The following is a 21,581-nucleotide window of genomic DNA, read 5'->3' on the forward strand; positions in this document are numbered from 1 at the left end:
CAGGGATGCACTTTCTACATTATAAAATTACATCATGTATGACCACGGTGGTAAATAATGGAGTTAGCTGACTCACTGCAGAACATGAATTTGCAGTCTGCGTAGGCCAGGACAAATTGCAGCTGGTGACTGAACCCTGCAGAGTTAGTTGAAATGATTCTGATCACAATTCATCCTGGCCTAACCTAACCACTAACTTGTGGTCACACTGTATAATCTAACTTGCATCTGCTCACTTTAATTTGCAGTTGGGTTCAAACACAATAAAACTTCGTAATGCTGACAACTGATTCAAATTGGGTTGGGTTGTACCCGTCAGCAAATTAGTATTTCTTTCCGAGACTGCCATCTTGTTCTCCAGAATAGGTGTTGGTTTAAAATAGATGAAGGAAGAGACGAAAGTCTCTAGCTCTGGTGGCGGCAGCGGCTTTCAAAAGCTCTCTAGCTGTTACAGTTGCAAAGAAGATATCAAAAATGTGAACCAAATGTAATCAATACAGAGATGTCTATGTGAATTTGCAGAGAGCCTAGGACAAAAGCTCTGAGAGGTGGGAACTGCCCTATTCATGTTAACTTAGATGCCCAATAAAAATGGACATAGGTGTGGCTTCATGAAGCCAAAAGGGCAGAGGAGAGGAGGGGAGCCCAGAGGGACATCTAAGCAGACCATCTTGTAGCCCTAGCAGGGAATCCACCATCAGACACAGAATGGGTGGTCCCTCTACTTAGTATAACTAATGGGGGGGGGGGAAATTGCCCAGTAGAAAATGGCTGCTTTGTCAAAATGGAGATTACCACAGGAAATGTCCATTTTTGATTACACATGCTGGATTGTTGTTGGAAAAAAATATTTTTAATGAAATTTTTCATGTAGGGGAAAAATTATTTCTGGACCAATTCTATTATTTACACGTCCATTTACATTTAGATTGCTTCACACCTTCCCTTATTTACAGACTCCTACTTATAGAAATTATTTTATACATCACTTTTGTATTGGGCCCAGACACGTCAATATGACCTGCCCAGGGCCACAGAGATGTGATCAGTATCAGAGATGAGCCTGGAAGCCTTAAACCCAGTTGTCTTCTCAGATCAAGATAATGCCAAGTATAGAAGAATATTTACTATAATTGGTTAAATAAATAAATGAAATAAATAAAATAAAAATTGATTGCAAATAATGAGCATAACAGATTGTGCCTTGTCTGTATTTAGGCTTAAACTGACCCTGACTTTCTGATCTGACTAATAACGTTACTGTAATCATAGACTGTGTGTCATGGGTCAGGCTTTATGATTGTGTCTTTCCTGAATTAATGTAGAAAACTTTTTCCATAATTAGCAAGATGTTGGTTGGAAGTCCTTACTTGGCCTTTGGCCAGCAGCATCTGTGTCCATAAGTCCATATTTTAAACAGAACCAAGCATAAAAATGTCAATGAATTTTGCAAGTAAACACACTTTACTCTAGTTTCATTGATGAACAGACGTATCTGCTTTCATTCCTATCCAGTTTCAAAATATTAAGCTTGCAGATAATGTGCCAGTCAAAACAGCATTTTAATAAAGGCAGGGAGGCAGGTTCCCTTTCTTATCTCAATGAAGTGAGCTGCACTTTAAATTAGCTAGTGTGTGATGTTAGAATAGATGGTGCCTAAATGAGTTTCAATTATGTTTGCATAACAACAGGACATCCCTCTCAGGAGCCTTTAACAAGATTAAAAAATGAGCTTCCAGTTTGCTTTTTTCAGATCTCTTTCATGACATGTACCTGATGGTATGAATGGACAAATAGATTAATATTTAGATTCTGGCGATACCTCAGTTTAGGCGGTGCAAACATCTGGAGCCCGCCAAATGTGAGTATCCTCCAACTCCAAATATCTGTCTGACAGTTGCCTTCCGTCCCCAAAGGGCTTAGGCTTCTCGCCACTCATGGCTCATGAGCCATCTGGGGGTTTTGTTAAGGTCTCCAGGGCCCTGATCCTGTGAAGACTTTTGCATGAGCTTAACTTTATGCAGGTGAGTTGTCCCACTGCATCCGTTTTTTTGCACGATCTAGACCTTGAATCTTAACAAAGACACCAATACCAACAACTGTACTGTTACATGCAGGGGTTTGAAGATTATTTTACTGAGTTCAAAATGTTTCACGATTTATCAAAAAATAAGCAGGCTTTTTCTCCTAAATGATAATTCTCTTCCTATCTAAAATTTTACTTTATCTCTTCAACTAACATAGATAAACTGGATGTAAAAGGGCTGGCTGCAGTGTTCCAGACCTGTATATTATTGTGTTGATTATTCCAAATTTAATCTTATTTGTTTGTCATGAAGATCACTGGTGCTCAATTTTGAGATTAGAAGTGTTAAAGAAAACGGAAGGGGAAACCACCTGATGCAGTTGCATAAATCTTAGTTTCCAAATTAACATCAACAAAAATCTATCCATAAACTGCAGCATTATCTGTAGTAATATTCTCTTAATAAAGAAATCTGATTCTTTATTGTTAATTAGGAAAAGTAGATACTGGAAAACAATTTGGAATGAGAAGATTCATGTGATAGAACTGACTACTTAACACAGAATGGTACATTTTATTACCATTTATAGGTTATTGTGTATCTTGGTTTCTAACTCTGTTCTGTACCATTGCTTTTTGGAGAGCCGGTTCTAGACACAGATAATTGCACACGAATGTGCACTGTCTTTTAATTTAACAAGTGGCTTTGATCCTGAGACACGGAAGGAAAAAGAATATTTTATTTCTTGGGTTGTAAGCTACTGAGAGCATGGATTGTCTCTCATGGCACCTAGTGCAATAGAGCTTCAGTTGTGGCTGGGGCCTTTTGGTACTGTTGCAATACAAATAAATAAAACTGTCCATATTGCCTACACCTTACTTAAGTTTTCCTTTCAGCTTGTATGATATATGTTTGGATAATACTTTGTGTTTATATAGACCTTTTATTATAGATCCTGTTTATCCAGAAGGTATCCCAAGATATTTCCCAGAGAGTATACAGTGCTACTGAAGTGCAGCCACCTCTGGACTGGAGGGTGGCAGCTGACCAGAACATAGCGTGTTGCATAGCAGTGAGGTGGGAGGATTTTTTAATCAAGAAGATCAAGACAGTGCTCTTAAGAACAATGCATTGTGCTTGTTAATGCCTGTGCAGCAGTGTTTAAGATCTGGTCTGATAGTTCCTAAATACAATAAAATATGTCATGCTTAAGCGTATATGAAAGTTCTACTGTTTGTTTGTATTAAGCTTTGCCTCTCCAGGGGAACAAACAGATAACAGATGCAAAAGTGCAGGTTTCTGTGCTTGTTTGAAAAACTGTTGGAGAACAATGCCTCATCCCCGTGTATATGCTATGGATGTCACAGCAGCAGACAGTTGTGTACCATTTGTGTCAATATGCAGGTTAATGTGACTTTGCAAGGAGCTAGAAGTCACCCCCACTGAAGCTTTCTCTTTCCTTTCACAGGTTGTTAGTCGAGTGGCAGCACAGCAAGGATTTGACTTGGATCTTGGATACAGGCTACTGGCCGTATGTGCAGCCAACAGGGACAAATTCACTCCAAAATCAGCTGGTAGGAAAAGGCTATTTCCATTTATCAATGGTTCTTTCAGGGTCAAATTCTGAACAAATATCAGCAAGTATCTTGCTACATTGCAGCTACTGAATGTGCTGACCATGAACCAGGGATACCTGATGCTGGGAACCCCTGCATTCTCTCCAAAAAGTGCCACTCACTGCCCCAGTGCTCCTCCTAGTTAGTGTTACTTCCAGAAACAAGGTCCATAATATTCTATAACCCTGAGATGGAAAAAAATCCCTCAGGGAGAACCTATACACCCAATCCCACCATTTTATTTAACTCTTAATCTCTCGCATTGCCTTTCTATAATGTGTCTATTTGTCTCATTCCTTCAAATTCCTTCTACAATCCTTACTGTATCTAGTGTGGATTTTTTGTTGTGTGGGCCATAGGTGTCTGTATAAAAGAGTACCACTTGTTCTTATAATTTGTGAAGTTTGGTAGTATTCCCACCTATTCTTAACCTATATAATACCATGCAACCACCATTCCAATAGTCTGGCAAACAATGCATTCACCATTTCTACCAAAGTAGCAATAATGGACCCTTGACATGTCACCGTTGTGTGGGAGAGATGAAGAATCCATTGTTTTGTGCCTTTTTGCTGTACTTGCTTACATTTATTTACTGTGCTTAATTTTCACCTATTCTCTTAGGTGACGAATGTCAATATAACACACACAATCTAGGAAAATGAGTAGATAACTGCTCCTTTTCAGAATTGGACATACTTAATTATATTGCCTTCGTGCTTAGTATCGACTGCCATGCTACCACAGTCACAACCTCAGCAAATGTTACCTCCTTCCAAGACAATAATTCTTATAATTAACTAATTGATTGGATCCTACCACTGATTCTTATTGGTGCCAAACTTCCATTCATGGGTAACTTTTGCCTTCAGTGTTCAAGGCAGTTCCTTATCAAATAGTGGGTCATGCCTTATGTCATACTCATTGACTTCACAGATTTGCCTTTTGTGTGATTACCAGATTATTAATTTTGCTAAATGTCCAATAAATTGTCCATGATTTTCACTCCTCTAAGCACCTCCATGAAATATTTATTGGCTCTCAAAATGTTCTATCCAATTTATTAGGCATGATCTCCCATTTGTGAATTATCTCCAGTGATAGCTATCTGTTCTTTCCCTGATTAATCTTATCAAAGGCTTTTTAAATTCAGCTTTGTGTTCATTAAGATTCCTCTATTTCTAAATATGTTGAAAATAGACCTACTAAAGGTGCAGTGTAATTTCTTTTGCAACTTTTTCCTGATGTGGATCCCATCACGGTGCTGGCAGAGGGAAGGTTGTCACTCTTCAGACATTTTCATTTCTTGATTCACTTTTCTGGCGTAGTCTTGACAACCTCCAGTTTTTCATTCCTTCTAGGGAAATGTTATGTTTGTGTTTGGCTGCTGCAAATAATTATTTTTTAGTCATATCTATCTTCACTCAGTGCATTTCCCTTGCAACCCCAGAAAGTTACTGCTGTCTCTGTCATTAGCTGCTTGTATCTTTATGTATTTGGGAATAAAAGTCTTTAATTTTTAGCTTAACATATGATAGTAAGAATCTTCTTTTCACTCTCCTCCTTTGCTTACCATTTCCTCCTCATGTACACAGCCTCATCCTTTAATTCCAATGACCTGAGGTGTTTGCTTTCACACGTGCCTGTTTTGCCTTGTGTTTCACCAATAATCTTTGCATTTCCTTTTCCATAAACATCAACTTTTCACAATCGCCCTTATTACCAAATTTGCTAGAGTAGGAGCATAACCATGGGCATTTATTAATGAATCTGTGAAAAGTCGCATCAGTAGATGCAATCCGTACCCAGAAGGGCTTATGTTCACATGGCAAACATGTGAGAGCTACTACAATAAGTGGGGAAATTGGAAGATGGGCAGACCCGAGTTACAAAAATAAGGTCACTCCTAATCATTCTGACAGGAGGGGTTCATAGTAAATTCCAAATATCCCCACTGCTTTATGGTCTGTTAAGCCACAATGATTCTACTCTCTCATGCAACTTCCTCTAAGATCTTCTGTCAGTTATTTCTTGACACTACCTTTTCTCCTTCAGCTTTTTCTCTGGTACTCTCTAAGTACTCTATATTCATCACTATTTATAGCTCCCTTCATGACTCACTTCAGTTATTATGTCAAGAATTCTTGCATGTGTAGTTTCTGAATAACATTTTCTTTTTCCCCGGCCGGGCTTGTTGATTTTCTTTAGGACACCTTCAAAACTTTATCTGAATGACCCCCTTTCCTACTCCCAAGATGTGCTGATGTATATCCCGCATGATTTTTTTAAATCAAATCGTTTTTTGGAGTATTTTCTTTCTCTGGACTTAATGTTGAGGAATGTGCAAGGGTTTGAGTCCATTCCTACAAATTATACTTTAATGTTATTAAGGAAAGATACTTCTATAAATGCTGTTATTCCATATTGTCCACCACTTTGACATGTGAGATAAGCAAAATTTCATTAGAGAGAGGTAAGCAGAAATTGTTGTAAACCCCTCTACAGCCCATAATTTCTAGATTACTCATTTGTTCTAAAATGAATATGACCCTCATTTTTTGTGTAAAAAAACCAAAAATATGAGATGCAGTGATTATTAAATGGTTCGTTATGTATCCCCATCTATTGTTTCTATATGTGTTACATAGAAATCATTAGGAAAGTCAAGTGTTGCCTTAAAAAAGAAAGTTGTTCCCACTAGTAGTAATTTCTTATCAACATGTTTTTTTATAAGTTAAAGTGGCTTAGCTGAATCTTTTTTAAAACGAGGTTCTAATTAGAAAAGTAACTGTTAAAATTGCCCTTACTGCGTATTTGCTGCGTGTGTATCCCCCAAATCATACCTGCTAACGTTACTGAAAACCTCTTTTGTGTGGGTGTGTTAGAGTATTGTCATACAGGACACACATTTCTCGGAGATCAAGCTGGGGTGTATTCTGACTCATGCATCAGTGGCCAAATTGTAAGCTAATTTCTAACAGCAGAATCTTTGTTACTGAGATGATATAAGTGGGGAAAATCATAGCTTGATTTTCAGTTCTCAGATTTAGTTTGCAGAGCCGGTAGTTAGAATAAACATCTTTTTTACTTTTAAACTGAGCAGAATTAATCTGGATATAATTGAGAGGCTAGATATGGTACCCTAGAATGGCCTTTTTACATAGGCATTTTCTTGTATTTGCAATCCAATGTCTTGAGAACTCAAGATCTGCTTTTTATTATTATGCAGATCTTGAACTTTTTTCCCTTTCTAGAAACAGTATTTTTTTCATGAGTTGGATTTGCTTTACTAGAATCAATCACTTTGTTATGATTAAAGAGGCTGGTATTGGCACTTCCTGTCAGTTAGGAAAGTATTTCCTTTTCGAGGAGTGTCTTCTTTACAGTTAACACTGAGTGCTTCATATACTATGGTGAGACTCCAAATGACTTGAGTGCAAAATGGAATTTTGGAGAGCAAACTTATCACATGCAAATTTCAGCCATTTGTTGTAATGCAAAGGGTAATATTTTAACAGTCTTGTGTTTAAGAAAAAGTACATGACTCTTAGCTATTTGCCCTTTGGTAATGTTATTCATATTAAGATCCTAAAGCATTTTGCAAGCATTAACTGTGGGACTAGCTTTGGAAGATGTGCAAATCTTTTTTCTGTATTGAATTTGTATTTAGTTTATTTAAGGGTCTGGTCTCCCTGTTCTAGTTTGATAGCTCCTCTTAACAAAGAATGACTGGCAAATCGGAGAGGCACAATACCTGAGGGCTCTAAACCCAGAGGATCCACAGCAGTTTGTGAAGTAAAGGCAAGAGAGCAAACAGTGCAGTGGAATGTGTAGTGCAGGGGTTTGTATTGTGCAGGCAGTTGAACAGTTGGATTGACCCACCAGACACACTGCAAGAATGTTGCATCCCACAAGACCTGCCACATCCTGGCTATTATCTTTGATTCCTTCTGTGAAAAGAAAGTTCCTATTGGCTTCAGTGGGACCAGGATATCACCCCGATGTATAAATGGGCCTTTTTGTGTATCACAATACAAGAATTTTTGCAATACGCAAGTCCCTCACTCTTGTAGAAGAAGTGCATAACAATTTACACTAGTATCAAGATCACAATAAGGCCAGAGTTGGAATTTATACTGAGACGCTCCACAGTATGGTTCAGGGACTTCGAGGAGGTGGTGTTGGGAAGCCGGCACTGTTGCTGTTCGTGCTGCAGCTTTTCTGTGGATGAAGAGAAAATTCATTCTGCCACTTTTCACAAACATTAAATGTGTTTATAAAGTTCTGTTTCCCCCCCATGTCCAACCCCACCCTAAAAAAGAAAGAGATTGCTGTTACATTGGCAATAAGACAATATGCATTCAAAAATGAGGGTGCCAACTGTAAATATCTATCCCATTTTCTTAGAACTATGATTGTTTTTCCTTTTTTGGGGAGGGGGCAGGTAAATGGCATACTAAAATAAAATTAATTTGCTAAACTACTCATTGAGTTGTGTATACTATAGGGATGAACAAACGACTGTGCCAAATAACAAGTGGCTTCAAATATCAATCATCTCCAAAGTTTTCTGGAAGCTTGGATTGGTCCAGATCAGTGTCATTCACTGCCTCCTCTCCTCTCTAAGCCCGCAGCCACTATGTCTTTCCTCCCACTACTGTAGGGTGACCAGATGTCCCGATTTTATAAGGACAGTCCCGATATCTGGGGCTTTTTCTTATATAGGCTCCTATTACCTCCCACCCCGTCCCAATTTTTCACACTTGCTGTCTGGTCACCCTACACTACTATTCCATCCCCCTAACATTTTAATTTGGAGCAAATCAGTCCTTAGTTTTTCTCTGCTTAGCTCTGAATTGCTGCCCACTGGATTTTAGACCCCTCCATCGACTTGTGTCCCAGAGCACTGTGCATATGTGGTGTGCGCTCTGGAGGGTCCAGTCATTGCCAGAGTAATGATGTGAGCAACATGTAGAGGTCTCCAGACCTGGTGGCATATCTGAAATGATAAGGAGGAGGAAGCGGCAGGGGCAAGGACAGAATGAAGGAAGATGGTTCATTGGGTGTGATGGGAATGAGAAGGTTCTGATGGGGTGCATCTTTAAAAGGTGTGTTCTTACATTGTATTAGCTAATGCATTGCCACTAAAAGGAGGTAAAGTCCTAGTGAAGAGAAGGCAGTTTGTAGTTTTCACATGTGTTTAGCAGTCCAGGTGAAGACTGTGGGAGCCTACGGGGCCAGTGCAACAACTAGGCGGCCACCTAGGATGCCAAGTGGTTGGGGGAGTCCAAAAGCACGCTCCAGGGAGGCGGGTGGAGCGGAGGTGAGCTGGGGCGTGGGGGGCATGGAGAGGGCCTCCTGCAGCAAGTAATGGGCGGGGGGTGCAGGGGAACCAATCCCCACCCCAGTTCACCTCTGCTCTGCCTCCTTCCTTCAGCATGCCGCCTGGCTCTGCTTCTCTCCCTCCCAGGCTTGCGGCGCCAAACAGCTGATTGGTGCTGCAAGTCTGGGAGGCGGGAGAAGTGGAACGGTGGTGGCATGCTCAGGGAGGAGGCAGAGCAGAGGTGAGCTGGGGCAGGGAGCTGCCGCACGGCTCCCTGGGCTGAGGGGCCAGGGGTGGGCGGGGGGAGCTGCCGCAGGGGGGGCGAGGGAGGGTGGAGGGGTGAGGAGCTGCTGCAGGGCTCCCGGGGAGAAGGGGGGGGTACAAGGTGGAAGTTTTGCCTAGGGCGCGAAACATCCTTGCACCGGCCTTGGGAGTCTAGGGTTTATGTTGATCTGCTAACATGCGTTAGTAGAAAAATGGCCTTGTCTTCACTAGGATTTTACTTCCATGTTCGTTGCCACATGTTAGTTGCTGTAAGGTGAGAATACATGTTTTTTCCTAGTGAAAACAAAGCCTGTTAGGTTAATGTTGGGGAAAATATCTGCCCCAAACTCTTCTAAAGTTCATCCATTACTCCTACATATTGTACTTGTGTAGCTTTTTTCCCCACTTTTTGGCCGAAGCCCTTTGGGCATGGAGTGCAGGGGGTGCAGGACGGGTACAGGGTGCGGCAGGGGGCTCAGGGCAGGGGGTTGGGGTGCAGGAGGGGTGTGGAGTGCAGCAGGGGGCTCAGGGCAGGGGGTTGGGGTGCAGGAGGGGTGTGGGGTGCGGCAGGGGGCTCAGGGCAAGGGGGTCTGGGTGCAGGAGGGGTGCAGGGTGCCGCAGGGAGCTCAGGGTGGGGGTCAGGGTGCGGGGTGAAGCAGGGGGCTCAGGGCAGGGGATCGGGGTGCTGGAGGGGTGTGAGGTGCGGCAGGGGATTGGGTGCAGGAAGGGTTCGGGGGGCGGGTCTGGCCCGTCGTGCACCGGGGGCAGGGCAGGCTCCCTGCCTGTCTGCCCTGCCCCTGCGCCGCTCTGGGAAGCGGCCGGAACCTGGAGGGCGGGGAGGGGACACAGGAATCTGTGTGTTGCCCCGGCTGCGCCTCCAGGCATCCCCCCCCCCCCGCAGCTCCCATTGGCTGGGAACTGGGAACCGTGGCCAACGGGAGCTTCGGGGGAGGTACCTGGAGATGCAGCCAGGGCAACACCCAGGCCTCTGTGGTGTCCCGTTTCCCCCCCCCTCCCCCAAGTCCCAGCCACTTCCCAGAGCGGCGCAGGCAGGGCCGGTCCGGAGCCGCTCTAAGTAAACGCTGGGGGGGCGGCGGGGAGCTGGTGGACCGCAGAAAATCGTTTGAGACCCCTTTTCTGGAGGGTGCCTAGGGAGACCCGTCTGGCATGAAAAGGATTAAAAAGTTATTGTGCGGTTTTTCAGTAGTATTGGTGATTTAATGACTTGTGCCTCTTGCCTCCGTTTCTTGGCATTTAACCTCTCATAATGGCTGCACCTCCATTTACTCTTATAGCCCATGCTGCTGTGTCTGGGCCACTGCCTCTGTAGCAGGTCAAATGCAGCATTTCCCACCCTGAAGACAGATGACACAGCTTTTAAAAATAGATGTTTGTCTCTTTTCGTGACAGCTGCTCCCAAAATATCAATGGTAAATTCCCTTGACTTGTTGACACCTATAGGGAATGGCCCAGCAGGTTAGTTACATGCTCATTTGCTTCTGAACTACGGGCTACCTGCGGGCCTTTGCCTTTGGCTGTTTTTTCTCTCCTCTTAATGCCTCCTTCCTCAGTGCAGGAGTTCTCCTTGTAGCATAGTGCTGATTGGGACCCCTAGAGATTCCAGGATTTAAATGAAGGCTCTTTGGAGCATGAGCTTGGCAGCTTTTGCCCTTCCAATCCATCATTTTCAGTTGTATAATGTATTTATTTTAAGGCCTATTATGCAAGTAAAATGGAGTTCACAGATCATGTGGGGTTTTGGTTTTTTTGTTTGGTTTTTTTTTTTTTTTTTTTTTTGGTAAATCAGGAGGGAAATAATTTGCTAGGGTTTTTTTTTTTCATAAATACTTTAATAAGCTGCTGAACTTTTCCTTGCTCCCAGAGTAGCTTTTGCTTTTGTCAGTAGGTCAAGCTGGGGCCAGACAAGGGGACGACAGGATGAGATCATACAGGAGCTTTGTCGATATCTCTGCACTGAAAGAGGCCTGAGGGCAGTATTGTGCAGAGAAAGTACCTCAGCAGTCACTGAGAAACTGCAGCAAATGAATCCTGTGACAGCCTGGATGGGCGGCTAAGTGTTAGACATTTGATAGCAGAGATAGCAACTCTTTCTCTTTGATAGAGTGCTGTGATTGGCTTGTTTTCAACCACAATTGGCTCTGTTTGGCTTTCTTTAGAATTGCAGTTAAATAATAACATTACTTAATCTTCTTAAAAAGAAAAGGAGTACTTGTGGCACCTTAGAGACTAACAAATTTATTAGAGCATAAGCTTTCGTGAGCTACAGCTCACTTCATCGGATGCATTTGGTGGAAAAAACAGAGGAGAGATTTATATACACACACACAGAGAACATGAAACAATGGGTTTATCATACACACTGTAAGGAGAGGTTTCAGAGTAGCAGCCATGTTAGTCTGTATTCGCAAAAAGAAAAGGAGTACTTGTGGCACCTTAGAGACTAACAAATTTATTAGAGCATAAGCTTTCGTGAGCTACAGCTCACTTCATCGGATGCATCCGATGAAGTGAGCTGTAGCTCACGAAAGCTTATGCTCTAATAAATTTGTTAGTCTCTAAGGTGCCACAAGTACTCCTTTTCTTTTTACTGTAAGGAGAGTGAAAAGAAAAGGAGTACTTGTGGCACCTTAGAGACTAACAAATTTATTGGAGCATAAGCTTTCGTGAGCTACAGCTCACTTCATCGGATGCATTTAGTCTCTAAGGTGCCACAAGTACTCCTTTTCTTTTTGCGAATACAGACTAACACAGCTGCTACTCTGAAACCTGTAAGGAGAGTGATCACTTAAGATAAGCCATCACCAACAGCAGGGGGGGGAAGGAGGAAAACCTTTCATGGTGACAAGCAGGTAGGCTAATTCCAGCAGTTAACAAGAATATCAGAGGAACAGTGGGGGGTGGGGTGGGGGGGAGAAATACCATGGGGAAATAGTTTTACTTTGTGTAATGACTCATCCATTCCCAGTCTCTATTCAAGCCTAAGTTAATTGTATCCAGTTTGCAAATTAATTCCAATTCAGCAGTCTCTCCTTGGAGTCTGTTTTTGAAGCTTTTTTGTTTGTTAGTCTCTAAGGTGCCACAAGTACTCCTTTTCTTTTTGCGAATACAGACTAACACGGCTGCTACTCTGAAACCTGTGATTAATCTTCTTAATTATGGACTTTATTAAATAAAGTATGAAACTTCATGTCATTAGGGTTTTCTGTATTAAGATTGGTTTGGTTTTGGGGTATCCTTTGAAGACCATAATGGCTTATCATAAGAGTAATTAAGCTGTGCTTTTAGGGGTCAGATACCAAAGTTATCAGTACAAAGGACCCTGAGATAACCAATTTATATTGCAGTTAAGTGAATTGGCAAGTCGCAGTTTTAAGACATAGCCTTGACATGATGCTGAAGCCAAAGGGTTTGTCTTGAGTAGGATAAAAGGTCTTTTTCTTGTTCAGTGTGTTAGCTAATGTGACTTAAAACGTTGGTGTGGACAGAGTGAGTTGTATTTTAACACAGGTTATCTAGTCAGTGAACTCTTGGCTCTTCCCTACACTTCCAGCAAATATGTGGATTCTAGTCTAGATATACAGTATCCTAAAAGAGAACATGGATCATGGGAGGTTAAATAAGTGTGGTATTTGCTTTTAGGTCTCACCTTTTGAGATTGTCTTGTATGTACGACGCTGGCCTGGGTTCAGTTCCCAGGTCTGCCACACATTCACTCTGTGCCCCTAGGCAAGTCAGTCAATCTCTCAGTGCCTCAGCTCTCCGTCTATTAATTAAGAATTAAAATGCCCCCTTTCTCTCACCCATGGCCCACCTGGTCGTTGAAATTGAGAGGCCTTTGGGGCGGGGACTGCTTCTAAATCTGTATTTGTGCAGTGCTTAGCACAGGAGGGCCTGATTACAGTTGGGACCCCTATGCAGTGCTAGAATTCAAATAATAATAATTCTATGCTGGAGTACAGATCCAAGAAATATAGCTCTATTAAATTTACGAATCTCCTTCTCAACAATTTATAGTGGCTTCAGCCCAGAAGCAGGTAATTCATGCCTAACTACTTAGTTTAGATGAATGGGCCAGGTTTACCAATTCCACATCCCTGCGCAGCCTGGCCTCGTGCACACCAGAGTGATTCACCATGTGGGAGAGTAGCCAGTGTTAATGCTATCAAGGGGGAGCAGCTGTAGCTTGTATCTGTGTTCCATGGGCACCCCATCAGCAGAGACTATGGAAGGAATACAGTGAATTAGCTCATCCTGTCATTCATTTCCCAATGAATAACAATAACAATAATAATCCACTTTGAGGCTAGGCTGGAGCTGACAGTGGTTGTGGAAAGATTTCAGCCCCTTTTTATTACTTATCCTTCCCTCAGTGGAACCTCTACTTCAGTGACTGTGCCCTTGGGTTTTTGGTGGTAGAGACAAACTTAAACCTGAGCTGACCATGGCCCAATGCTTGTAAAGCACTTTGAAAGTGAAGAAATTGGTGACCTAACTGTCCAACAAAAACCTGAAAGAAAAGGGGTGGAAGATAGGGGAATGCATATAGGCATATGGAGGAGAGAAGTAAGCAAATTCTTTATAGAGACATTTGCCCATCACAAGGTGCCCTTTCTGAGCTGTAATACAGTCTGGCATGTTATCGTTTTCCAGCTGTGCTTCATCCAGATGTACACCATTGGGTCATTCCTTGCCATTCTATTGGTCTGGATGTACTGAGAGCATTCAGTTAAATTCATGGGGAGTCCAGCCACCTGGACAGTAGGATTAGCTGCTTCCAATAGTATTGATAGCTTTTTGCCACTGATGTGCTGCGCTACAGGAGCATGAATTGGATGAGCAAATCAGCTCATTTTATCCCAAGATAACAAGTGCAGTCAATATATGTAACTGAGTTTCTGCTGGTCAAAATCCCAAATCCATTTCTTAATTCCTATATTCCTGTGTCACTTAGCCTTAAAGAATGTTCTTGCTCTTAACCCCTTGCACAGGAAACTAGTATTGCCCAATATAAAGGTTAGTAGACAATGCTTATTTTCAGAGAAGAATTATGAGTTAGGTTAATTTCCATGCAGAGACGTATTATTTTTTTAATAGTTTTTACTGTTACATCTCCTTTCATTCTTCTTAGTTCTTTCCAGGTATAATACACCTGTAACAAAGAATTTAGATTAGGTGCTGTGTGATAAAACATAATTTTAAATATCAATTAAAGAATAATCAAAGAATCAAGCAGATCCAGTCTAATAAATTATGCTGATTTTTAAACCGTATCTTTCCGACATCATATGGAAGTGGAAGTAAAGGAGCAATATCCTAGAGTAATAGAAATTAGATAAGGAGAGTAGATATGAAGAGACCTTTTAGAACATATATTCCCCTCATCGGTGAAAGATTGTTCCCTATAGTGTATAAACATATGTTTTCTATGAAACTCAGTGGAGGTAAATTTGTCCATCTTTGAAAATGCACCTTGATTGTTCTCTTTATATACACTGTTTTTCTTCCATTTGACTTCACTTTTTAATAACTCATAAAGAAAACAATCAGTGTATGTTTCCTCTGCAGGTGTTCCAGGTAGAGAGAAAACTGCCTTATTCTATTTATTTATTTGATTGGCTTTTTATTTATTTTGTTGACCTGTTCTTTTAATTTTCTAACAAATCCCCTTGTTCTTTTGTATTCTTGACATCCGAGCATGCTAAATCATTGTATGTAGCAGTTACACGTAGGAAATAAATGAAGGAATAAGGGGAGAAATAACTTTTCACTTACAAAAATAAATTATTGTTCAGCATGAAGATTGATTTGGACCTAAAACTAGAAAGGGGGCCTGAATCAAACCCTGTATGTAACCAACACTCTCCAACTGCAGGTTGATCTGACCTTAATAGCTTGAGCTCATCTGTTACTAAATGGGGATGGGTGTGTATGTGTGTGTAGCCAAAGTGTGGACTGGCTAGTGGAGTTTATCACAACTCTGGTTCACTGAGCTGCCTTAGATAAGACTTTTGACCCCCTTTTCTCCATATATAAAGTGAGGATGATTATTACCTACATATCGACACAGGGGCATTGTGAGGATAAATTGTTTAAGACTTGTAACACATTTTGTAGGTGGGGTAAAAGTGTTTTTTAATGTTAAATATTATTAGCAAAAAGAAAAGGAGTACTTGTGGCACCTTAGAGACTAACAAATTTATTTGAGATAAGCTTTCGTGAGCTACAGCTCACTACAGCGGATACAGACTAACACGGCTGCTACTCTGAAACCAAATATTATTAGTTCATTCCTCACTTTGCAACAATTAGGCAGGTGTATGAAGAGCCATTGCTTCCCTTTGTTAAAGCTAAGTCAGTCTGTATGTAGATTCTAGAGCACCAGCCTCAAACTCTCAGCACTTTACAAAACGTTATACTGTACTCCATACAATAATGTTAAGCATGAACAAATTCATGAAGCTGCCATAAACCCCTCTGAAATCAAACCCCACACAGAAGTCTCATTAGTCCATTGGCCCTTCTCTCCCCAGATGGAATGGAAACTGAGAGGCTGATCAGATTTCAGGTTTGGAGAGAGCAAGTTCCAAAGTTTAAGTGTTTTCATGGAAAATGCTTGCCAACACCCCCTGTCCTGGTTAAACCAAGGAGACACTGGCTTGTGATCTGCTTGTGACTCTGCTGATCACAACTGTGGCATTTTAACACAAGGAAAGAGAAAGAGAAGTTAAGCATGTAGTCATTTCCCAAACCATTTAGGGCTTTACAAATAGAAACCAATACCTGGAATTCCAGCTGATCACTCTGAGCCCTGAAAACCTCTAATGCAAGCTCTTACAGTGCCTCATATATTAAAATATTTGTAATAGTCAATTTTCTTTCTTTCTTTCTTTTGGAGTCATTTAAACATACAAATCTGAACAAGACTGGTCCCCAGAAAGTAATATTGAACTTCTGAGAACAGAGTGGTTGGGTTTTGTCTGATGGTCTCCTCTGTAATTGCCTGGCTGGACCCAAATCATATTCATCTTATTTGCTTTGTAAAGTAAGGCCTTTTCATCATAGGAAAAACAAATTACATATTTTAATGTGCTAACTATAGAAGTAATTTCATTAAGACAAAGAATTGTAGTGGCCTCTAGATTCTCGATGTGAAAAATGATTCACTGCAGGTCTAAAATGAGATTGGTAGATGTAAATTGTTGGGAATTTGTAATAGTCATCGTCTCCCACTGGGTATTACTGTGCAGGCCTTATGGCCTTGAAATGCCAGACAGCAGTGGGAAAGGGAAGGGGTTTTTTGGAAGACTCATGGCTTTTTTTTTTTTAAAATACTGCAGTCAAATGTATATCTGTCTTTCTTTGAAATAATTAGCAGTAACCCCAAGAACTGTGAATTGACCTAAGTATAAACAACAAAGCAGGAAGGTGTGTGGGGCAGGGGTGGGGAGAGGATGGTGTTTTCTTAGGAACAAAATCTTAGAGAATCATTACAACAAAAGTACAGTTACAAAACATACTCTCTCTGCCACATGTCAGTCACCTGGAGTGCTTCACAGGGAGCTAAATATATGGCCCTGTCATTAAATTGTTTGGGATGTTGTTAAAAATACAGGAGGTGCTGGAACAATTTGTACAGTGCGGGAGCTGAGAGTCATTGAACCAAACTGTAAACTTTGTATATAATGAAAACCACTTCAAGCCAGGGGAGCCGCATCACCCCTAGTTCTAGCACATAGGTTAAAACATTACACAAAATATAAAAAACAACCCCCATGGCACAAGTAAAAATACCAAGGTGAGGAATGTCAGTGAGCAAAGAGAGGAGGAGCTAACGTGTCCCAGGATGAGAGAGAGAGATTGTCCTTTCTTTATTTTCCAAAGAGCAGAAGAATGGGCTGAGGCAGATGCTCTGAGTGGAGCAAATTCCACACCCTTGGAATGCTGCTTAGCAAAAGTTTGGCTCCATGTTGCAATAGTTAAACCTCTACAGTAACATAAATAATACTATAAAAAGAGGGCAGGTACTTCTTAGTTGTGGCTCAAAAGGAGGCTTTGATTACTCTATATATGCTTGTATATAAATTAACCTGCACATGTGCATGTTAAAATTACTTCAGGGCGCTTTACCTTCAGATACAGTATATCGCCTTATGTGCAAAAATGGGAACCCACACCACATCCAAGGGCAGAGACTCAGTTGACCAAAGGGCAGCAGCCAGTCCTTCTAGTGCATGCACATTTTGTGGGAGTCACACTTGTACCCCATGCAGACTAGCTGCTCCTCAGGTGCGGCAGCATTCTCTTCTGGCTGGAAGGTAGGACTCCCCATTGGAACAGTTTTCAACACATGCTCCATAGAAGGCTGGGTATTCTCTGGCACATCAGCATTTTTCTTCTCCCTTGACTCAGTATCATATAAGTGCCTCTTTCCAAAGCGCTTCTGAAATTTGTCCTAAGTGTATAAACTTCTGTGAGAGTACATACACTCTAGAACCTATTACAGGGAATATGAAGGACTTCAAGATATTTGACAGCTTTGATTACGAGGAGGGGAAACAAAAACACCTAAAATTATACGTGGGAAAATGGAGAAGAAATCCCAACAGTCAGAGCCATCTTGACAATTTCCTATGACACAGCCCTCTTTGATTCATTGAGCTCCGGAGCCTGCTAGCCTTTTGTTTTGTTAAAAGCTATGTTGTCTCTCTCATTTCATTGTGATCTGGTAGAATTCATGTCTTAGAGACTTCACTGAGAAATGTACAGGTTTGAGAGAGGTTGGGATTGTTCAGAATAGAGTGATTTGTTTTCAAAATCTGTCCTGTGGGGGGAGCCCTAAACATGAAGGGGTATGTATGGTGGTCATGGTGGGAGATGGATAAATGTGCTGAACACATTTATTTAACCTTAGCTCATCAATCAATGAACAGTTAGGTAAGTGTTTTAGACTGGATAGAATGATGACAGAGCAATGTAATTGGTACCTCCAAAGAGATTCCTTTGCCCGCTTCAAAATGTTGAGATGCACAAGTGCACTCCATATAATCTTGGGAACAGATTAGGATTTTGGATACAAATCTGGGGATTTTTAGAAGTGTGTGTATGTGTATTATACAGTAAATACCCTGTGCTTGAGTGTGATATAAAATTTCTATAAGCATGCTGTAAATTTGAATGATCATACTATTCAGGTGAGTAAATTACACATCCTATACCACTAAAGCTCTTATTCTGCGTATGCCACTTATGCTAGAGGAAAAAACTCTGATAGCAATGCTTTTGGTCTTGTCTAGCCAAACACTTAATTCTCATCTAGCTGGATTGTGACTCTACCTGTCACTAGCCTGCCATGATTAAAGCACACTAAGGAACTGTTAATGCACATCAGCAGGATCTGCATGGACAGTCAGTACATGGTAGGCTGGCTACTGCGGGATAAAGTCACACCCCAGCATGCTGCAAACTAAATATACATATAGTCAAGATCTTAGAGGATTGTAAATGTACTATTTTGAGGCACCTCCCCATATCAATGCGCAGAGCCACATGCCTTAGCTACCATGAGATCAACTGACCAGGCCTTGGAGCAATGAATATGGATTAGTGGGCAGAGTGCAGGTGAGGTAGTCAAAAGATACCTGATAAATGCAATTTATCAGCTGCTAGCTCTGCAATTAATCTTCTGGCTCTCACTATCACATGTTTGGGTTAAAAGCAAACAAAACTACCAATTAACCAAAATTCTTAGTTAACTGAAGTTCATTTTATATCACCGCCCAAGATGAGAATGTTGGCCCAGCTTTGCAGATTGGGTAGCCTTAAAAGGATTATATTAGTTTGACTGTTTAAAGCTAGTTGGTTTGAAAATTCAGCTGGTTTTTTTACTCCTCTGATTTTTATCTCAAGATTATGGGAATTGAGATTACAATTTTTCAAAGCCTTGTAGGGGATTTAGCCACGTCTTCCATTAAAAGTCACCGAAGATGCATAGTTAAATGCATACAGGAAAATCTCAACCTGTATGTCCCCTTCTCCCCCCACATGCACACCTAATGCGACAGTCTCACAGAGGATACAAGTAGAGCTTGCTTGGCTTGGTTCCTCTACACCACTGGTTCTCAACCAGGGGTACATGTACTGTGGGGATACACAGAGGTCTTCCAGGGGGTACATCAACTCACCTAGATATATGCCTAGGTTTACAACAGGTTAAATAAAAAACACTAACGAAGTCAGTACAAACTAACATTTCATACAATGGTTTGTTTATACTCCTTTATATACGCTGAAATATAAGTACAATATTTATATTCCAATCTATTTATTTTATAATTGTATGGTAAAAATGAGAAAGTAAGCAATTTTTCTCTAACAGCATGTTGTGACACTTTTGTATTTTTTATGTCTGATTTTATAAGCAAGTAATTTTTAAATGAGGTGAAACTTGTATTACACAAGACACATCAGATTCCTGAAAGGGGTACAGTAGTCTGGAAAAGCTGAGAACCGCTACTCTACACAACAGTAATATTGTCAGCAATTGTGGCCTTGATGTAGCATGATAGTGAAGAATATGCTTAACTTTAACCGGGTGAGTAATCCCATCATGTGGTAACATGTAAGTACCTTGCTGAGTGGGGGCCTCTGGGGACACCGGAGGTGAGTTCTGCAGACCGGTGAGACTAAAGGACTTAGTACTCCGTAACTGTCCTATTTGTTTGTTGCTTCATTTACTTGAAAATATTTGTATTTCTGTTACATTTTTCATTAAACAGTCCTGAGTTGCACCAAAATTTACCAGTCTAGAAGTTACATCTTTGCTTGATATGTTTACTTTTCCCCCGCCCCACCACACAATCTGTATCCTTCCACATCCACCTTTAATTGCAACACTGCAGCACTTAATAATGGTTGTCGTATAGTCCATCAAATTAAATTTAAAATGGCTATAAACAGAGAGGAATGGGCTGAATTATCAAAGCTAAGGTCATGTCTATACTACCACTTATGTCAGGAAAATGTATGGCGCTCAGGGTGTGAATATTCTCCCCCCACCCCCGCAGCACTATAAATTTCGCCAGCATAAGCCACTGGTTGTTGGGATGGATTAATTATGTCAACAGGAGAGCTCTCTCCAGTCTGCATAGAGTGGCTACACGAGAGATCTTATAGCAGAGCCGCTGTAAGCTCTCTAGTGTAGACATAACCTTAGAGGCTTGTTTGAGCTGGTCTCTGTGTGCCGACTAAAATTGCAGAGGCATGTAAAAAGAAATCAGATATTCCTGTGGAAGTGTTTAGCAGAGCAGTCTGATGGGAGTCTGGGTTTTGATCCTGCTGCGTTGCCCTGATGCTTTGTGTTGCAGAGGCAGCTAGCTGTATTTTGACCTCCAGGGACTCCCGTTGCTATTTCTGCTGTCTGGATAAGGTTTGTTTATGTTTTCAGCACTATTAGAACTGTTTGCTTTTGTTTAATTAATACTTTATTATTTTTAAATTGTTAAAATGTTTCTAGAATTAACATGGATCTAGAATTAAACAATATTCTGTTCAGTAAATGAAAGATCTACAGCAGGCTGGTACATGCCAAAATTAGAAAAGGATTCCTACAAATTCTATCTAATGTATCTACTCGCTTGTCAATTTATTTTCATTGCAGGCAAGCTGTATCAGTCTGCAGCTCGTCCCTTAAATAAGTAAAAAGGGGACATTTTGTCGCTGCCAAAGAATTGGTGCTGTTGAGCTTTTTAAAAGGGAATCCTGCCCCATTTTTGTCATCGACTTAATTGGCCAATCATAAAATCAACCTTACTCAGAAAAACACAAGCACATGCTTAGATTTAAGCACATGCTTAGTTTCCATTGAACTCTGTGGGTTTTAAGTGCATGCCCTTATAGCTAAGAACTTGCTTAAACTGCTTTCTTGAATCAGGCTGTTAATACTAATCCTTCAGTTATTGCAGACGATAAAGGAGGCAGCAGAAGGGAATATGTGGCCAAATCATGCTGAGATGGCCTCTGATTCATCAAGAACATGTATAACACTGAGCATACGAGTAGTTTCATTGACATCAAAGTTAGTTTAAAGTGCTTAAATTTAGGCAAATGCTTAAGTTCTTTGGTGAATCAGCTGTACTCAAACCACTGAGTTACAGGAAATGGCTATTGGTAAAACATACACTATTGTGAATGGGAAGGTATTCCAATACCTTCTCCTAGTCTCTAACAGTCCCTATGATGTATTTCTGGAGTTAATTCCTTTGTGAAACAATGTTAAGCATCTGTGTGTTTGAGTATTTCCTCATTTAAGTCAACAATACTGAAAGAATGGAA

At 41.0% G+C, this 21,581-nt stretch overlaps 1 protein-coding gene across 32 annotated transcripts in view; it reads left to right on the forward strand.

Moving 5' to 3' along the window:
* The window catches only part of ZMIZ1 (zinc finger MIZ-type containing 1), a 504,711-nt gene that overhangs the window by 326,236 nt on the left and 156,894 nt on the right, over positions 1-21,581 (forward strand). For all 32 annotated transcript variants that reach the window (XM_043518779.1, XM_038410178.2, XM_043518791.1 and 29 more), the window contains one exon: positions 3,496-3,601. In XM_043518779.1, the coding sequence (XP_043374714.1) occupies positions 3,496-3,601 (106 nt within the window). The remainder of the gene's footprint in view (positions 1-3,495; positions 3,602-21,581) is intronic.

Source organism: Dermochelys coriacea, chromosome 7, assembly GCF_009764565.3.
Source record: "Dermochelys coriacea isolate rDerCor1 chromosome 7, rDerCor1.pri.v4, whole genome shotgun sequence".
In the NCBI taxonomy this organism is placed as follows: Eukaryota; Metazoa; Chordata; order Testudines; family Dermochelyidae; genus Dermochelys; species Dermochelys coriacea.